This window comes from Diadema setosum, chromosome 3 (genome assembly GCF_964275005.1).
Source record: "Diadema setosum chromosome 3, eeDiaSeto1, whole genome shotgun sequence".
In the NCBI taxonomy this organism is placed as follows: Eukaryota; Metazoa; Echinodermata; class Echinoidea; order Diadematoida; family Diadematidae; genus Diadema; species Diadema setosum.
Window position 1 is genome coordinate 4,741,222 of NC_092687.1, and position 19,838 is coordinate 4,761,059.

The window sequence follows — 19,838 nt, forward strand, 5'->3', positions numbered from 1 at the left end:
CCCACTTTTAGATTATCATGGATGGCTGATCTTTAAGTTCCAGCTTACCTTTGGAAGCAGTGACTTCAAAAGTGTTCAAGATATCACATTTGATGGATATATGTGTAGGTCTGTTGAATCACAAAACATCGAACCATATCAGTTTTTCAAAATAAAGCCTAAAATATAAGGAGATATCAGTACTTTTCTCATTAAACCATAACTGTAGACGGTTTAGTCTGGAAACATATTATAACTATTGTTCACATTTTGCACATTTAATAATACTTTACATTGATTATACTGGTTCAAATTTTTACATTGGTTGTTTCTATCCCTAACTCACATTTCAGAAGTATTTTGAAGCACTAATGCTGAGTTTTTGTTTCATCTGCAAATGGTAAATTATGCCTTTAAACTTCACCAAGTTTAGAAGCCAAGATGATGGCTGGCTCCTTGCCAAGAGACAAAGACTAAAGGAGGAAGGAATACTGGGGACCTTAACAAGTCTAGCAGGCAAACCCAGGAACTCCCAGGGAAACCAGGGGGAGGGCCACACCCACTTAACTTGCCTCAAAGACCGGTATCAGGTGGGAAAGAGGGTAGTGATGTCACCTCCGACAGTGTGTAGGATCAGGGCTGGATTTAAAAGTAGGATCCAAAGGTTTGTTGTCATATCTTTTACTTCCCTGTACCACAGTTTCAGACCACTGTAAAACATGATATATTCGCAGCAAGTTATTCTTGCGAATCGGAGCCGATATCCTTTTTCGCGGCATGAAATTCTAGAGACTTGTCACTGACATTCAATGCACATAACATAGTGTAGACAAGAACTTTCATGTTCATTTTAATTTCGCAAATCTTGGCTCTCGTGAAATTCATGAAATTAAAATGTACATGAACATTCCTTGTTTTACAAGACAAACCTACAACCATTGCATATTGAACTTAGTAGCCTCTATCTAAAGTCCTTTTTATTCTGAGATTGAAGTGGACGAAGATCAAAGCTAGTCAATGAGCTTTTCACGGACTTTTGATAATTTCTAAATGTATACAATGTGTCGCCTATCTCCATGTCTAGTCAGGAAGACATGTTTAGTAACCAGGAAAGCAGGCTGATAAGAATTATAAAGCATGTAGGTGGATGTTTAGCATCAAGACATAATTAGTTTTTGATTACAAAGAAAGTGATGTTTGACAGAATCAAGCATGGCAAAGACCAGTGGTTTAAGGATTCCAATCTGGGAGTGGTTTCCTTCTTACACAGACAGCTTCCTTGACCAACACACTTTAAAGGGGCATAGTCCCGGTAGAGGAGTCGATAGCGTAGGTCTCTATATGAAACTTGCGCCGTGCACCCGCGTACGCATTTGACTAAAACACAGGGACCATGCACCTTTAACTTACCACTGAATAGACAGCAGTAACATGACTACAGCCTGAATCTTTACAACCATCTTTAAAGGGTGTGTTCAGTTCTGGTCGAGGTGAGAATTTAGCTTTTAACGTTTTGCAAGATATTCAGAAACCCCTCTGTGAGATGTCAAAGAGCATGCAATTGTAAGGGGTATCAAAAGTTTATTTGATGAAAATTGGTTTTGAAATGGCTGAGATATCCAAAAACAAGGTGAAACAAAGAGGTCCTAATAAAGTTGTGGCATGTTGCCTTTTATTATTAGCACTTTTTTTGATATCTCAGCCATTTGAAACCAATTTTCATCAAATAAACGTTGAATCCTTCTTAAAATTATGCCCTTTCATATTTCATAGGAGGTTTCTCATTATCTCACTTAGGAATGTTCAAAACATGAATCCCCACCTCAACCAGTACTGTACAGTCCCTTTAACAACCATCTTTAAGATGTTCAATACACACAGAGACTGACATACAACCTTTGCCTGGTTGAATTCGTTTCTGTATCATCCTGATTGATATATTTACCTTCAGAAACATTTCAGCAATTTGTCTTGAAGTTGAAACCAATACGTAATTGAAAGGTACTGCATCATTTACTAGTATTGAACAGAGGAGGATGATATTACTATGATAAACCTGTTAGTCATATTAAAAGGGTAAAATATTTTTACATTTTTAAACCAAATCATCTCATTAACAACCCTTTGGTGACTTTACTGAAAAACAGTGCATATTTTGCTACTTTTTTTTCCGTCTTCTTTTTTTGCTGTATTTTGCCATGTTCCAGTCACTTATAGTCACAAGTACGTAAATTTTGTTTATTTGAATTGATTTTAACCCGTTGAGGATGGACTGATTTTGCTACAATACGCATTTCCCATAGACCCCTGCCCGAGTATACTCGGGACTCGTCCTCAAAGGGTTAATAAAACATTTAAAAAATTCTTTACTTACATATCTATAGGGAAGAATGGAAGAGAGATAGAGATGGAGAGTGAATGTTGGCCAGCTGTGTTCATGTGAGATGTCAACACTTTGATATCATGTTGTGGGGTTCAGGAGTCAAACGATTCCAAACAGATGAAAACCTCTTCCATACTCACAATGTGAGAGTCTCCCAGCCTACATCTGGTGGAATCACAGTCATTCCATTTTCATTTAAAACCTGTGTTCCTCATGATGTTACTCCCTCTCTCATGAAAATGGATCATCAATTATAGTAGATTACTGTCTCATTGAATTACTCCCTAAAACAGGTGTGACTATTACAGGATTCCACCTCCCTGATCCCAGGTATTGTTAAAGGAAACCAAACCCCAAAGAGAAATGTGGATTGAGTGAAAGCAGCAACATTAACACATCATAGAAAGTTTGAGGAAAACTGGACAAAAGTATGAATTTTTAAAGTTTTGGCATTGGAACCACTGGATGAGGAGAATAATAAGAGTCCATGATGTCATGTTTGGACAGTCTGAAGAGCATATCTACAGCTTCCATTACACAGCTGTAACAGAAATAAGCTTGAATCGTTATATAGAAGTCTGGGGTAATTTTAACTTATGTTCAGATGACAAACACTAACCTCGAGGTTAGGAAACCTCGAGGTTAAGCTCTTGCCCCCTAACGGACACACGTCGAATCTTAACCTCAAGGTTACAAAACCTCCAGGTTAAATTCCTGTCTCTTTGAGTGCGACTGCGTTGATTTTTGTGTCCACACGGTGCTTAAGGGGACCCCCGTGGTTAGAGTGCTAACCATAAGATTTCTCGTGGCTCTTAACATCGAGCTAACCTCGAGGTTAGCTAACTACGAATGCGTCTTCATGGTCCCTAACTGCAAGCTCTAACCTCAAGGTTTCCTAACCTCGAGGTTAAGGCTTGTCGTCTGAATGTAACTTTAGGCACGTTCAGGAATTTCTGTCTTCCCTCTTGGAAACTCCTCCCCATGACATGCCATGCACAGTTCACACAGGGCCAAAGGATGAGCCTAAAGTGGGCCAATAAAATCCATCAAGGAAGGGTGAAAAGGACCCCATGGAGGACCGATTACTGGTCCCAAGGACCAGGCTACTCACTTTCACTGTCTGTGGATGCAATTTAACAGGTTGCTATCTCCCAAAAGCTCTTTTAACTTCCAGAAAACAACATCTGGTGATGACATTTAGTCGAATCTCTTCCCAAATGTAGCACATCTCACATCTCGTTTGCTCCAGATTATCAAAGTATTGAAGAAAACAAAAATATGCTCTTTAAAGGCATAATTTAACATTTGCAGATGAAACAAAAGTCCAGCATTAGTGCTTAAAAAGAGTTCTAAAATGTGCGTGAGGGATAGAAACAACCAATGTAAAAAATTTCATCAGTACAATCAATGAAAAGTCATTTGAAATGTGAACAATACCTTTAATAAAAAAAAATCTAGAAATGATGAATTAATAAACTGTCTACAGTTATGGTTTATAGAGAGAATACACTGTAGGAACATTTCCTTATATTTTAGGGTTCATTGCACAAATGTTCAATATGGTAGGATGTTTTGTGATACAACTGACCTACACATATAATATGCATCAAACAAGATAACTCAAACATTCTTTAACTCTGCTCCAAAAGGTAAACAATACATAAAGTGAGTGCATTTTACCAACTATCACTACCTACACCTTTGTGAAACACTCGCGTTTCCTTTCTGTTTTTGGTGGCTATCGTATGTCTACCTACTACCATCTGTCACTGACATTTTTGAGTCAATATCACTATTTCCCATTCTCACAAGTAAAATATTGACTAACAGGTCAAGCCAAGACAACAGTATGCAATAGTACAAAGTGATAACTTAACGTTGTGAAGGGAAAGTCGTATAAACTCTCTTGATTACTGTAAAGTGGAAATTTTCGTGCATTTCGCGCAACCAGAATCAAGCATGAAAATAAATGCACGCGAATATTTTTGCTTGCCATATGTTCCAGTAGTTGAAGTCGTGATTCCCTGGAATTAAAAACACGCAAAACTCTTCTTACCCTGTCGAGCGAAAACAATCAGTCGCACAAAAATATCCACTTTTACAGTATCCTCCTCAAATAATGTTGTGTGTCTTAACCCACCGAGTACTGACTGATTTTGATATAACACACATTTCCCACAGACATACAGCTGACTCTACTCAGGTCTAGTCTTCAATAGGTTAATCACTAAAATGTCAAGATCAGTTGCAATAATGGTAAAAAAAAAAAATCACTGTCCATCAATTATTTAACACAGGTCTATGGCAATTACCTCCTGGGAAATTACCCCGACCCTTCCCTTGACCCGTAAAGGGACTGTACAGTACTGGTTAAGGTGGGGATTCATGTTTTGAACATTCCTAAGTGAGATAATGAAAAGCCTCTTATGAAATATGAAAGAGCATGTAATTTTAAGAAGGATTCAACGTTTATTTGATGAAAATTGGTTTTCAAATGGCTGAGATATCCAAAAAAGTGCTAATAATAAAAGGCGACATGCCACAACTTTATTAGGATCTCTTTGTTTCACCTTGTATTTGGATATCACAGCCATTTCAAAACCGATTTTCATCGAGTAAACTTTCGATACCCCTTAGAACTGCATGCTTTTTGACATCTCATAGAGTAGTTTCTGAATATCTCGCAAAACGTTAAAAGCTAAATCCTCACCTCGACCAGAACTGTACACACCCTTTAACCTAATCCTAATCCTGAACCTAATCCTAACTTAAGCTCTAATCCTAAACTAACACTAAAACTCTCATCTTTAATGTAACCTTATCACTATAAACCAGTATTCAGCCTGGGGGGGGGGGGGGGGGGAGATTGTCTTGATAGGACTTTACACATCTCTGAATGAAATAGATGTACAGTAACAAATCAAAATACAGAGATCTCTGACGGTATTAAAGAGACAAACATTGTTACATGTATTTGATTTGACTCCACCCACAAATTGGACCAAACCACCATCAGGGCCACCCAGGGGGTAGACATCCCACTGATTGTTGGAGGGACTGGACCAGACTACTAATTGATGACAGCGCTAACAAGGTTCAGTTGGCAAACATTGGTCCTAACCACAAATTACTCTCATACAGCATACACTGTACTAGACCTCAGCATACAGTACGTACATTTTTTATCCCCAATGTTTGCAAGTACATTAAAATGTCTCCAGATGAATAATAACTGGGCAAATTTGTCTACTTATTAGGCACAAGACACTCATGCATAGAATGGAGGCCTGCCTCTAACATAATATGTGACCCGCTACAACAAAAGGTTCCGAAAGTCGGGGGAGGACAATTTTCTGGAAATGACATGACATTATTCCCTTACTCTTCTACTTTAATTTCATATATAGCACAACTCATATGAGTATTCGGTTGCGGAGATATCAATGATTTTATTAGCGCATGTCAAGTGGTTGTGGAAATCAGAGTTTCGAGAAAAACGCCTTCAAAGTTTTCCTTCCGACGCTATCATGATCAAGGGGAGGCGAGACAGTTTTCACCGCTTGACAATAGAAGGTATGCTCCTAGCGACCTCCGCGATGTTCATTCAAGCTCAGCGCCAGCATCAATCAGTAATCAGGATGCCACGTGCTGACCAATAAGATCACTTCCTTGTTGCTAGGGGCGGAGTCTCGCTGCGGCGCTAAATCCAAATCTTCGGACACGTTTCAGTTACGTTGAATGTCGAAAAAACATGGCCCAGAAAAACTCTGATTTCTTGCCTTTCCTTTGATCATTTAGCTTCGTAATTTCGGCAGATGATAAACAAAACATTAGACTACAGAGTTATGCCAAAACCAAGAATCCGCTTGTTTTGACCAATTTTGATGATGTGATTTCAAACCCGATTTTCTCGGCGCAGCCATCAGCGACTTTAGGATCCTATTGTTGTAGCGGGTCACATATATGCATTCAAAAGTGATATCTTTATTGAAAGTGCTAACAAATTAATGATTCATATGCAAACTTGGAGGTAGCTTGGAAAAGAAGCTTTTTGATGAAATTTGAAATTCTAAAATGGGCTTCACAGCCATTTCTTCCCAGTTTAGACCACAGACAAGTTTCATAAGGATGGTTACGTTTATTGTAAACTGCATTACAAATTGCAAACATACTATTAGTAAAATGACCACAATACTCAACAATTTGCAACGTCTTTCAAGAGTGCTGCCAAATTAAGGTATCAAATTGCAAAATTCTTCCTTAAAGATTGCCAGGATTTTTGTAGGAAGTCATGATGACAGAACTGCACTGTACGTCATATATTTAGTGAGTCGAAATTTTCATGAATTGAGACTTCCTGACAATTTCGCGAGTGGGTAAATTCGTGATCATGGAGTATATTGAATTAAATTAAATTATATTAAAGCACTGAACAGAGAAATGTTAATTGTGCACCCCACATTCATATATTGGGATTAGAGTCAACATTTTCGTGTGTAAATTCACAAATAGCACCTGACTCACAAAATTTGCGAAAATAAAAACATCATGAAATACTTGGCGTATTTAAATACACGTAGAACAATATATTTTTGATCAATAATCCCAAATAAACTGCCAGAAAGCCTCTGACAGTGAAATGTTTTGTGGAACAAAAATTCAAGAAGACTGGCCTAACAGGTTTGCCTATGTGAGTTTTGAGTGCCAAAAAGCACAGAAAACCTCAAAATATTGTGCACACTGTCGGTAGTCCTGTCGGAAGTGTACTTTATTGACACGCAAGACAAGAAGAATGATGCATAGTAACTTTTTATCTACAACCATTTTGCCTCTGACATAGATTCTGCTATGATTGAGAGCTCAGGCCCCTTTTGACTCCACTTTACTCCACTGGCTCACCATTACTGGATACGCAGTTTTCAGCAGCTTTTTTTCTTTCTTTTTTTTGGTACTTTTATTTCAGTACATTAAAAGTTGTATGAACTCTAAATGATACTTTGTATATAACTCTAAATAATACTTTGTATGACCCCTAAATGTCAGTCAGCTTCAAACAAGGAGATAGTTTGCAGTAAGCCCTCTTCAAGTCTCATTTCGATGGCAATTACCAGAGAGATACAATCTTGAATTGATTAAACCATCCAGGCAGTTTGTCCTTGGGTCTTCAAGACTAGATGACTTCCAGATGTTATTAATTGACTTTAAAAACATTTCAGGTCATTTAATTAATACTTGGATGGTATTTCTTGCTGAAATCAGACAAACATTTAAAGGGTGTGTACAGTTCTGGTCGAGGTGAGGATTTAGCTTTTAACGTTTTGCGAGATATTCGGAAACCACTCTATGAGATGTCAAAGAGCATGCAGTTCTAAGGGATATCAAAAGTTTATTCGATGAAAATCGGTTTTGAAATGGCTGAGATATCCAAAAACAAGGTGAAACAAAGAGATCCTAATAAAGTTGTGGCATGTCGCCTTTTATTATTAGCACTTTTTTGGATATCTCAGTCATTTGAAAACCAATTTTCATCAAATAAATGTTGAATCCTTCTTAAAATTACATGCTCTTTCATATTTCATAAGAGGTTTTTCATTATCTCACTTAGGAATGTTCAAAACATGAATCCCCACCTCAACCAGTACTGTACAGTCCCTTTAACAAGGACTCAGGGTAATAGGTCATTTCTCCACATACTATTTAGTATCAATTGATTGACTATTAAATGGGCAGTTGAGTGTATTCCTATTAAAAAGACTGAGTGAGCAATATAAATTCATGATATCATTACTGTTATTAATGGAAAATTGAATTCCACCCATTCTACAATCAAGAAATAGATTGTTCAAAACAATCTAAAAGCTTGCCAAACTCAGCCTAATTAAAAAATAAACAGTTTTACACTCATAGTATGAAAAGATTTGGTCAATGAAATATCACTCTATATTTGGTCAGCAACTTACATTCATGGACACTAATAAAGCAATTCACTTCAAGAACTCACAAATTTGATAGAAAGCTGATTGCATTTCTGACTGAAACCTTTGTGAACCCAAGTCATCTTGAAAAACAAAAGATTACTGGAAATACTTCACTAATAAGGACTCTAAATCTAATTTGTAGAGCAACAGAGAAAATCATAAATGTCAAGAGTGGACAGAAACCCTTTTTTTTTTTCGCTTTTTTTTTTTTGTCACCAAGTCGCCCTCTACTTCACAAACTCAGGATTTGACAACCTTGACCTGGATGATTTCCAGGAATATTCCATCAAAATATTCACTCTCCATTTCAATCAAATCAAGACATGAAATCTGGTTTGAATAGTGTGTAAGCCTTTAAAGGTCCAAGAGACATCTTCCACTCGTGGTACAATAGTGAGAGTGAAATACTTGTGCTTTATAATACAACCACACAGCAAAATACTATTTGAGATACATCAGGTATTAACATGGTCTTTAGGGTGGTAATTAAAACTTAGCACAAAATATGGGATTTGAGTGCGATTCGTGCAGCGAAATCCTCTGACGATTTCTTACCCCCCCCCCCCTTTCAGACTAGAGAGTTCTCGTATGGATATACAACGTATGGATATACAACGTATGGATATAGCACGTTTTTATGTGTCTGAATGCTCTCATATCGTAACGTTGTATATCCGTACCTGGTATGAATAGGCCTATACATTTACATTTTACATTTTCTGTGCAAGTCGTCACTGGTCTCCCTCATCTCCTTTTGCCCTGAATAGTCTTCTCTTTTATAAAACCTTCTCATTGGAAAATACACATCACAAACACTAAAATTATGTTCACAGCCAACGTCCTTTTTTAAAAAAAATTACTGATGAGCTTTGGTTCCTATCAGACACGGTCTTCCCAAAATACAAGGTAATGCTCCTGGAAATGCAACAAAACTTAATATCCATACATTTCCCTCATAAGTATCAACTCTGAACAGATACACATGTGTAACAAGCAGGACGTAGAGTTTCCTCGCTCCCCATTGTTATTATTTCATCACGTATCTATTTTGCTGGGTCAAGGGTCAGGGGTGCTTTACTGGTAGAAGGACCACATACAGGTGCATGATGGGGGCACTGGAGCACCTCCCTGGGTTCTAGTTCTGGTATCATGGTTGATGCTTACACAGTTCAACAAGGAGTGAACCCTCTCCATTGGAGGTAACCACGGAAACAAAACATACCAAAGTGGGCGGGGCCACCGCCTGTTTGACTGACAGCAGTGTTCAAGGTGAAGTCAAATCAAGCAATGTATTGCAAGGAGTCAAATATTAAAGGGGTTTATCAGCACAGAATGATATGTCACAGGGTTTGCCATCTCAAATTGAATCATATGGAGTTTACCATCACAGACTGAATCTCAACTGGAATTCTACCCACAAGGATGCTGGACGGATAAAAAGGAATATGTCTACATCCGATATCTTTTTTTCTTTTGGTCTCCTTTTGCAAGTTGGGGGGGGGGGTAGGAGAATCAAGTAAAAAGTGAAACTAAAGCAGACTGGGGGTCCATATGTCATCTCTAATGGTAACCATAGCCACCATGTGACTAAGAACACAGGGCTGTCCTAACACACACACAAACACTTACAGACATAGACATGATGATTCAATTCTGCAATGTTGGTCATCTTGATAAAACAATTTCATTTCAGACAGAATTTCACTTCAGACAGAATGTCACTTCTGACAGAGCTGAAGAAGTGACTCAGAAGAGTCATGAAACTGTTCTCTCCGTGATTTCACAAGTCCAGTCGAACAGATTTAATTTACATGCTATTAGTTTCATTTCAGTTTGAGATATTCCAAAACTACCAAAGTGCACACATCCATATCTCAGTCTATATTAGATGAATTTGCATAATCTGCAGCTTGAATATTCATTCTACAACTATGGAACAAAGAAGCAGGTTTTAGAAATGCATCGTTCTCACAATCCGACACACATCCTATCATTTTCAGCCACAGACATGATGCAGAAGGTGAAAAGATCCTTGACGACAGTCAAACTCAAAGCATGAAAATATTTTGCTGGCCTCCCAAAGGAAATGAGCGAGACTCGATGTACACAAAGCTTGTTTGCCCACAGAACAATCAGCGATGGATTTCACTCTACAGGTCTTCACAACAATGCTTTGATTTCCTCAATCAGGAAATGAACAAGAGACAAGTTATCACTATAAGAGAATAATGGGGACGTAAATGAACTTGTCTGTTGTAGAAGATCATAATTATGAAATTATAGCACCTCTTGTCTGCACATGACTTAATAAAGAATTTATACATTTTTAAAAGATGGTTCACTTCATAAACAATGTATATTCTTTCATTTCTTGCACTGTCTGAAATTTAAGTTGTAGAACTTACCAGTGTATTTCTATCTAAAAGTATAAGAAAACAATCAATGAGTTGAGTTTAGTCCCCTGTCACCAGAATACCACAATCTCTCACCACCCTAATATCACTCCATCCATCATCCACTGTCCTCTACTACCAATCTACCACCCACGCCCAATTCCACCACCACTACCACCACTGCCTCCACCACTCACCTACGACCACACCCAAACACCTTAATACTCACTTGCTATAGCCTCATAAAGGTCCATGAACTCCCTGTTGTCATACTTCCCCTCACAGAGGGCGCGGCACTGGGCATCAGCCTTCCAGTACTCCACCAGGCTCAGCTCCATGTCTGAGATGACTTTAGACCAGGACTCGTCTTGGTGGGCCTGGTAGGCAGCCAGGAAGTGTTTCTAGGTCACGACAAACAACTTCCTGAGGTCAGGTGGGATGCTGGCAAGGCACACTGCACAATGTCATGAAACTTTCAAAAACTTTTGACTCCTTAACTCATTGAGGACTGGCTGATTCTGCTTTACAACACAAATTTCTCATAGATACTTGCCTGATTATACTCAGGACTCCTCCTAAACTGCTTAACAGGTTTTTCCTATTGATGAGGAGAACTTGTTAACCTTGGTATGTACATGCTTTTAAAGTACATTGTAGCTACAGTCAAAGCTGCCTTAGTGAACACCTGTCTATAGTAGCCGCCTGCCGAGAGGATCACTAAAAAAAAAAGTAATAATAATAATTTAAGAAAAAAATTACCTCCAGAGAAAAGCCGTATTAAAGAACCTGTCTAGAGTGGCCATCTGTCAAAAATGGTCACTTTTATTTTGTCCCTCTTCAGTTGCTGCTGCACACAGGTTTGATTGTATTTAAGTTAAATAAAAGGAATCTAGATTTAACAGAGAAATGGGTTCTGTCAAATTATTTGAAATTATCACTTCACACACCTCAGGCAATGCCTATTAAACAAGCCAGACCCTTTGAACAAACTTTACAGTACAACGTGTACAATGTAATTTCCGAGTTTGTAAAGTCTGGGCCCTGTTTTATAAAGACGTATATCGAATTTCTATCATAAGTCTATGGCAGCCTATGTGGTAAGGGACTTTACAATCGATTATATCTTTTGATAAAACAGGGCCCTGGTATGACAAAACAAAGGTTAGTGCAATGATCCAATATCAAGGTTTCCAGGGCAACAAGATATCATGGTATCATGAGATTTCTTAAACATGTTATGTCTCCCCTTATAATAGCTCATAATTAGTTAATTGGATTTTATTATTTCTATGTGTTTCTGTGTGCCATATATTTGAAATATTTGCTATTTAAATTGACAGATTACATTCCTTATACCAACTAGAGTAAGACATTAGTTACGTTCAGACGACAAGCCTTAACCTCGAGGTTAAGCTTGTAGTTAGGGACCGTGAAGACGCACTCGTAGTTAGCTAACCTCGAGGTTAGCTCTATGTTAAGAGCCACGAGAAATCTTATGGTTAACGCTCTAACCATAACCACTCATAGTTAAGCACCGTGTGGACAGAAAAATCAATGCACTCAAAGGGGCAGGAATTTAACCTCGATGTTTCGTAACCTCGAGGTTAAGATTCGTCCTGTGGACGCAGGTCGAAGTTAGGGGGCAAGAGCTTAACCTCGAGGTTAGGAGGTTAGGGCTTGTCGTCTGAACGTAACTATAGACTGAATGAAACTGAAACTTGATGGAAGAACTGATTATCATGACCGGTATCTACCTGTTGTACTCTTTCCTCCAGATTGATGAGTTTGGTGTCATCGATGCCATGCATATTCCGGTAGTAATCCAAATTATTTTGCATCACCTCATCGTCTGAATGCCACTGGAGGTATGTGTACGCTGCCAAGATCGCCTTCTCATACATACCATTCTATAAATACAGAAAATACATGTAGAAGAAAAATCAACTTAAAGGGACTGTACAGCACTAGTTGAGGTGAGGATTCTGGTTTATAACATTTTTAAGTGAGATAATGAGAAACCTCTTATGAAATATGAAAGAGCATGTAATTTCAAAAAGGATTCAACGTTTATGTGATGAAAATTGGCCTTAAAATGGCCGAGATATCCCAAAAAGCGCTAGTAATAAAATTGACAGGCCACGACTTTTATCAGGATCTATTTGTTTTTTCTTGTTTTTAGATATCTAAGTCATTTCAAAACCGATTTTCATCAAATAAACTTTCTATTTTCCTTATGATTATATGTTTTTTAACAGTTCATAGAGTGGTTTAGAAATATTTCGCAAAATGTTACAAGCTGAATCCTCACCTCAACTAGTACTGAACACTCCCTTTAAAGCTTCCCACCAGCAAACAAGAATAATCATTTGTTTATTTTAAATCATTGTACAGGCAAAAATAACAAAGTCATTGCAACTCTACTAATAACAAAGTCACAACCTTTAACAGGAATTTTCTACCATATCTGAACACTGAATTTTTAAACTATGATCATTGTAAAAGGAAAGCCAGGTACTACAACTTCTCTAAAACTTTAATTCAATGAACTCCAACACAAATTACCCATACTATAAAAAGAAGAACCATCTTTAGCTATGCCTGACAAACCATGGGGAAAACTTGGATCAATCTTTGACAATTTCATAAAATTGAATTGAAGTAAAGATTAGTCACAGAAGAATGAAAACAATGTAAGTGCACTGCTCAAAATTAACAGACAGACTGCCGCTACAGACGGGACCACAGACATTTTGTTGTGGCTCATTCTCACGCTTTGTTGCGTTCACCCATTTTCATTATGGTCTACTAGGTTTTTCATTTGCACCGGGATGTGTGGCAAATGTTTTTACAATTTAAAAACCTAACACAGCAACCGCAGCCTGTCATGTCTGCCTCTAATACCGTCTACTCTTAACCTCGTTGTCTCACATCTATCACGTGATTGCCGTGGACATTGGGAACACGGTGTAAACGTTGCATTAACAAGTGAAGGCAGTCACTGCAGTCTGAATGCTTTCCAGATGCTATCTCCTATAGTCACCTGTCTGACGGAAACAATTAACCCAGATTGATTTGAGTGGTAGACAACGAACTAACAATCCCTTCATCTTTAAAGATTTATCACATTTGATGCATATGTGTAGGTCTCTTGTAAGTAAACCATATAAAATTTTCGCAATCAAGCCTAAAATATAAGGAAATATCAGTATTTTTCTCCATAAACCATATGGTTTAGTCTAAAAACATTTTTATCATTTTTTAACTATTGTTTGAACACATTTTGTTTTAAGTAATTAACAACACTTAACACTGATTATACGGATTCGAATCTTTACACTGGTTGTTTCTATCCCTAACTCACATTTTAGAACTATTACATTAAAGCACTAATGCTGGGTTTTTGTTTCATTTGCAAATAATAAATTATGCCTTTAACATTCAAATAATGGTATGAAGCCAGTCAAAACTTAAGTCCTTGTGAATGTAAGCAAAGGAAATGTAATACTTCCCTTTTGATCATTCCGGAAATAAATTACATCCTTTTCTATTGATTTCAGAATTAGGCTTGCACGGTTGATTTCATTAATATACTTCAGATGTTTCCACAGCAACTGACACAAAACAGCCAAAATAATTCAAAATGGAGGGCAAAGAGGAAGTAAACTTTGCTCTAAAAATTTTCTGCCAACTGAGTACAATTTGGATGTAAGTTAAATGATGTGTGCCTACATAAAAAAAAAGAAAAAAAAACTTTCAAAAAAGATAAGCCTAGTGAATGTTTAGTGGATTGATGCTTAAATGTAAAATTTATGCCTATTAGATGAAATATTTCCGGGACAAATCAGAATGTAATCTTGTAAATTATAGTGTATTCCTCCTCTTGTCTAATGTAAAATCTATCCATCAAGTTTAAAGATTTAAAACATACTCCTCACCTTTTCACACAGAGCTACATAAATTAAGTACAACTCAAATGGTTTGACCTGCAATTAGGAAAAGTAAAATAACATGTTCCTCGTCCAGGTTTTTGAAAAAAAAAATGAAAAAGAGGGGATTTTTATTTATTTTTTTTTTTTCAAGATGGCCACCATTTCCCGAAGGATTTTCAGGATTTTCTGATGTTTTTAAAATATTTTTTCCTCTTTTTTTTTTTCAAGATAAAAAATAAATTGAGGTGGTCTCTAAAGTTGAAGTGGGTTGGGACGAGAAACATATATTTTACTCTGCCACAGCTGTGAGCTAAATCTAGTTCATTGGCGTGATACAAACCTTGTAGCATACATTGTATTACTTGATGTATACTTATAGTATCACATCCTCCAAAAATTGAATGCTAACTTTTGTTGTCAGGCAAAGAAATATCAATTAAATAAATGTTGATGTAGAAGCAAAGGATTCAAAACATGACATCAGGTATGTTTGGCCTTGATGCTCTCCCAGCTGGCCCTAATGCCTGCTTCCAAATATTTGAGTCAAGGCTAAACTTGCCATAACCCACATTACTACTGAATACAAGGACTGATCTTATTGCACTATTGATGATCTTTTATGTTCAAAACTTATAGTTATCCGATCTGAAATATAAAATTTGTTGCATTCATCTTTATCAACTTTCATGAAGATTTTAAATATTCCCACACATTTTTATCATTTCAAGTTGTGAGAAATCAAATCTGACACTTGAATCACCAGGAAAATTGGACAAAATCAGTTTGGTACAATTTGACTGATAGAGAGGCCTCAGTAAGGCTGAAAATGTATAACACAGGAAACCTCACTCTACAAATGAATCATCTAATCCTCTATTCATTTCAGACAAAGAGTATAGGGCATACAGGTTCACACAATCCCTGATAGAGAGCAAACTTTAATCTAAATAATATCCCTTTCTCTCCAGCTGTAACAGAAACTATTACTTCCAGTGAAAGCTTCAAATAGTAGTGGTTATCAAAGTCAACAACAAAAGAGCAACGTACTAGTTCTATGCACAACTACAGGGGTAAATAAACACACACACAGGAAAAATATGGAGGATTATAATTTGCATGGGAATGATTGACACATCAATCTCTGTCAAAGGAAGAAGGAAAGATCCACGTGCAATATCTTAATATGACTTCTACATTAATTTTTTTTTTTTTTTTTTTTTTGCTTTACAACATGCATCTCAATAGCCAAAAATAATTTGTAAATTAGTGAGGTTTTTCTCTTTCAATGACAAGAAATAGAGATGAGGGTGTTTAGGGTATCCTAGAGAGTCAAGAGAAATTTGGAAAGCCTGTCATGTGAGGATAAAAAGTAGAAATTTAACAGATCATTACAACATATGCTGAAAAAGAAAGAAAAGGAAACAGTTAAAGGGAAGGTAAACCCAAAGAGCAATGTGGATTGAGTGAAAGCAGCAACATTAGTAGAACACATCAGTGAAAGTTTGAGAAAAATCGGACAATCGATGCAAAAGTTATGAATTTTTAAAGTTTTGGTGTTGGAACCGCTGGATGAGGAGACTACTAGAGGATATGATGTATGAGTGGACAACAATAACAAAGAAAATATAAAGGATATTCAACAAAAATTCACTTTTCTAGAATTATGAAAGAGCAGTGGACCAACCGATTTCAGAAAGCAGGGGGAATAATTGCTATCCTTAACATATGTCAATATCAAGTTGATGGAATTTGTAATTTCATGAAAAATGGATTTTTGTAGTATTTTCTTTATATTTTCTTGATATTGTAGTCCACTCATACGTCATAACCTCTAGTAGTCTCCTCATCCAGCAGTTCCAACACCAAAACTTTAAAAATTCATAACTTTTGCATCAATTGTCCGATTTTCTTCAAACTTTCACTGATGTGTTCTACTAATGTTGCTGCTTTCACTCAATCCACATTGTTTTGGGGGTTTATCTTCCCTTTAAAAAAAAAAAAAAAAAAACACTAGCAGATTGCAGACCTCCACCAAGCATCCTCATAAAGAATCTTTAACCCTTTGTGTGCCACATTAATTACCTGTTCATAGGTTTGTGTGTGAAATTTGTGAAGATTTGACTCATTGGGACAGAAAGGGTCAAAGGAAAGAAGATGATCAGGGAAAAAGAGGAGGAAGAAGAGAAAGTGGAGTATATAGGGAAGAGGTTGAGGGGAAGAAGAGGATGAAGAAGAAGAAGAGGAGAGGAGGAGGAGGAGGAGGAGAAGAGGAGGAGGAGGAGGAAGAAGACGATGAGGATTAAGAAGAAGAGGAACATGAAGAGGAGAAGGGCAAAAGGTAGAGGTGAAGGCAGCAGGACCAGTAAGAGGATTGGGAGAGGAGGGGGGGGGGGGGGGGGAGAGAACTAGGACAATGTCATGAGGTGATGATCCAATGCGTACAATCCACAAGGATCCAAGGATGATGAGAATGGTCAGTGATAATCTGTAGATGACAAAACTTCTGACACTGATGTAATGATGATAATAAAGCATGATGGCAACATTCTGGATGGGAAGGTTTAAACATTTGAGGGATTTTATGCAAAATACAGATTCCACGGGCATGGGATTGATGATGCAATCACGAGGTCATGAGAACAATGGTGTCGACAGGTTGACAACAGTTTTCATCAAATGAGAATGGTCATGAAAATAAGGACAAGATCCAGATTCTACGTTAGGATTGGACTTACTTTATAGTAGGCAAACTGGAGGTAGCTGTATGGTGTCATGCTCAAAAACTTGTCGGTGACCGAATCATCTATCCTCTCGCTTCTTCCTCCGAGTTTTCTCAATTTGCATCTCCGCGTACAGTCCGCCTTTTTGAACACCCCCTCAAACACTTTTAATTCCGATAACGGATCATTTTCTGAAGTAGCTATTAGTGAAAGATTTTGGCACTTTAGTCTACATTCTGTTAAGCTGCTACGATAATAGTGAAATTCTTGCAGAGCTCTTTCAAAGTAAAACACAGTTCCCATCCAGTCTTCGTTCGTGTACGACTGCATACCGCTTTGATAGAGTTCATCGTACGTCGTGTCTTCCTGGAGGTATTCGCCGCTCAGTGCGGAGTTCGCTGTTCTCCATAAATGATAGTTTATTAATATGAGAGCAAAGAAAGATGTCAGTGATAGTAATTGGGTCATGATGATCCAGAGTTTCATCGGCTTTAGTCTAAAAAGGCTCCAATTTCGCGATCACGATACACCAAAACATCACTCACCGCGGCACAGTCTCCATTGCATTGCTCACACTAGATTCAGCTTCACGAATTGCTTACCCAGCGGATCTGCGCCTGGGAGGCACGCCGACACTTACCGTGGGCTCTCCTGTGGGTAATGCACACTCGCACTCCCACGCAAGCGCATCCGAAAACCACGAGAACGTGCTAGATCACTGGCAGCGAGTGAAAGTTGTTGACGTTGCAGTGGTGGCCGTAGTCTTCGCTCTAGGGATTTCGTTTTGTAAATAATTCAGCACCGTGTAATGCGTGCACAAAGACTTAGCGATACCACACAATCAGGGCAGCGTGTTAAAGTCTACGGACATTTGGTCAATCAATTATGCAAACCATATTTCCAGGGCAGGCTGGCATGCTAAACCTCCGTTGAAAAGTATGTGGTGTATTGTTATATTTGAAGTGCCATCCTTCGGGATTTTTTTTTTCTTTTTCATAATCTTTTATTGATTCCATATTCAATACAATATCATGATAAATCGAATCACATGTATTACAGAATCCACGATTCAACAAAACACAATCATAATGAAATCAAACCAAGCTGTACTTTCAGCAGACACAGTGCATTCGTAAAGAATATACAATGCACCGAAAATGGTGTATGTATCGATTATAACTTTCTATTTTTATTACGTTCTCATTGCATTTTTGATAGATTCTTAGCTTTGCTTACACAGCAATTCGAGTTGTGACGTCTCTTAGGATGTTTTGACAAATTATAAGACTACGACACTGATGAGTGAGACTACGACACTGATGAGCGTAAATATTCCTCGAGGAATGATAAACGCCAAATAAACTCAAATAACAACAACAACGATGTATTGTATGTGATTGCACTGGTGCCTGATTTTTATTTATTTATTCTAGATCTAAATTGATAAACGTTTGGCTAATGTTATATCACAATGTCTGGAGTAAAAACTAGATTCACCACAATTCACCCCAAAAAAAAAATATATATATATATATTGCTTGACTTATTGTGGTAAATGTAATGGTATACCCTGAATATCTCTTTATACGTTGACTATACACAATGCAATTGACCACTAAAAATGTACACAATGTATTTCGATCAGCTGTCTCCTCATCAATTCTCCCTTACACAGAAGCGACGACAGATGGCGCACTTGCAGTCTGTCAAACCACTCGTCACAGGTGCTTCGAATCGGGTCGACAGCAAAGTCTGATCAAAACGTTTCCCCCCCCCCTTTTTTTTTAACATCTTGTATAAAGGTTTCTCGAAGGATTTCACTTGGATAACAGAAAATTCATTAATGCTTCTTTTCCCGACCAAAGCGGGTTTTTATTGCTTTTCCAGTAACAACAGTTACTATTGCTTAATACTGTCATTATTGAATAATGATGCTAATATCAAAATGTATTTATAAAGATTGTGTTATGTGATAATTACAATGCTCTTCCCATTTGAATCACAGTGCTGAATAAAAAAGAAAGTTACACAGAACAGAAGAGGTTCAAGAACCATAAAAAGCATGCATGCTCAAGTTCAATCAAGATTAAAAATTCCCTAAATCTTATTTAAGCTGAAGTTACAAACAAAATGATTATCTAGGTGTCATCTCATGAATATGCACATATTATTGTTTTTCTTTTCTTTGGACTTAAATTTCCGTCTTTTCATTTTTTTTTCTTAAACAATATAAGCCTGTAAAGAAGTGACAAAATGCATTGTGTGGCTCAGCTAAAGATGCCTTCCTTAATGTCTTGTGTTTTCTTGAGCAGATGATAGACAAAGAACCTCAAGCCCTTATTTCGATAAATTTCCTTTGGTGTTTTTTTTTTTGTGTGTGTGTGTGTGGTTTAGAAAACCAATGTTTGAAGGATGATGCGTGTGACGCCTATTATACATAATCATTTCTTCTTGTT

The 19,838-nt window shown here is 37.4% G+C and overlaps 1 protein-coding gene across 1 annotated transcript in view; it reads right to left on the bottom strand.

Annotated features, from left to right (window-relative positions):
• LOC140226528 (prolyl 3-hydroxylase 1-like) overlaps positions 1–17,850 on the bottom strand; it is a 57,622-nt gene extending 39,772 nt beyond the window's left edge. The window contains exons 1-3 of the mRNA XM_072306978.1: positions 17,398–17,850; positions 12,488–12,640; positions 10,963–11,134 (exon numbers count right to left, since the gene is read on the bottom strand). Coding sequence (XP_072163079.1) covers positions 10,963–11,134; positions 12,488–12,640; positions 17,398–17,850 — 778 coding nt within the window. The remainder of the gene's footprint in view (positions 1–10,962; positions 11,135–12,487; positions 12,641–17,397) is intronic.
• Positions 17,851–19,838: the final 1,988 nt, after the last annotated feature.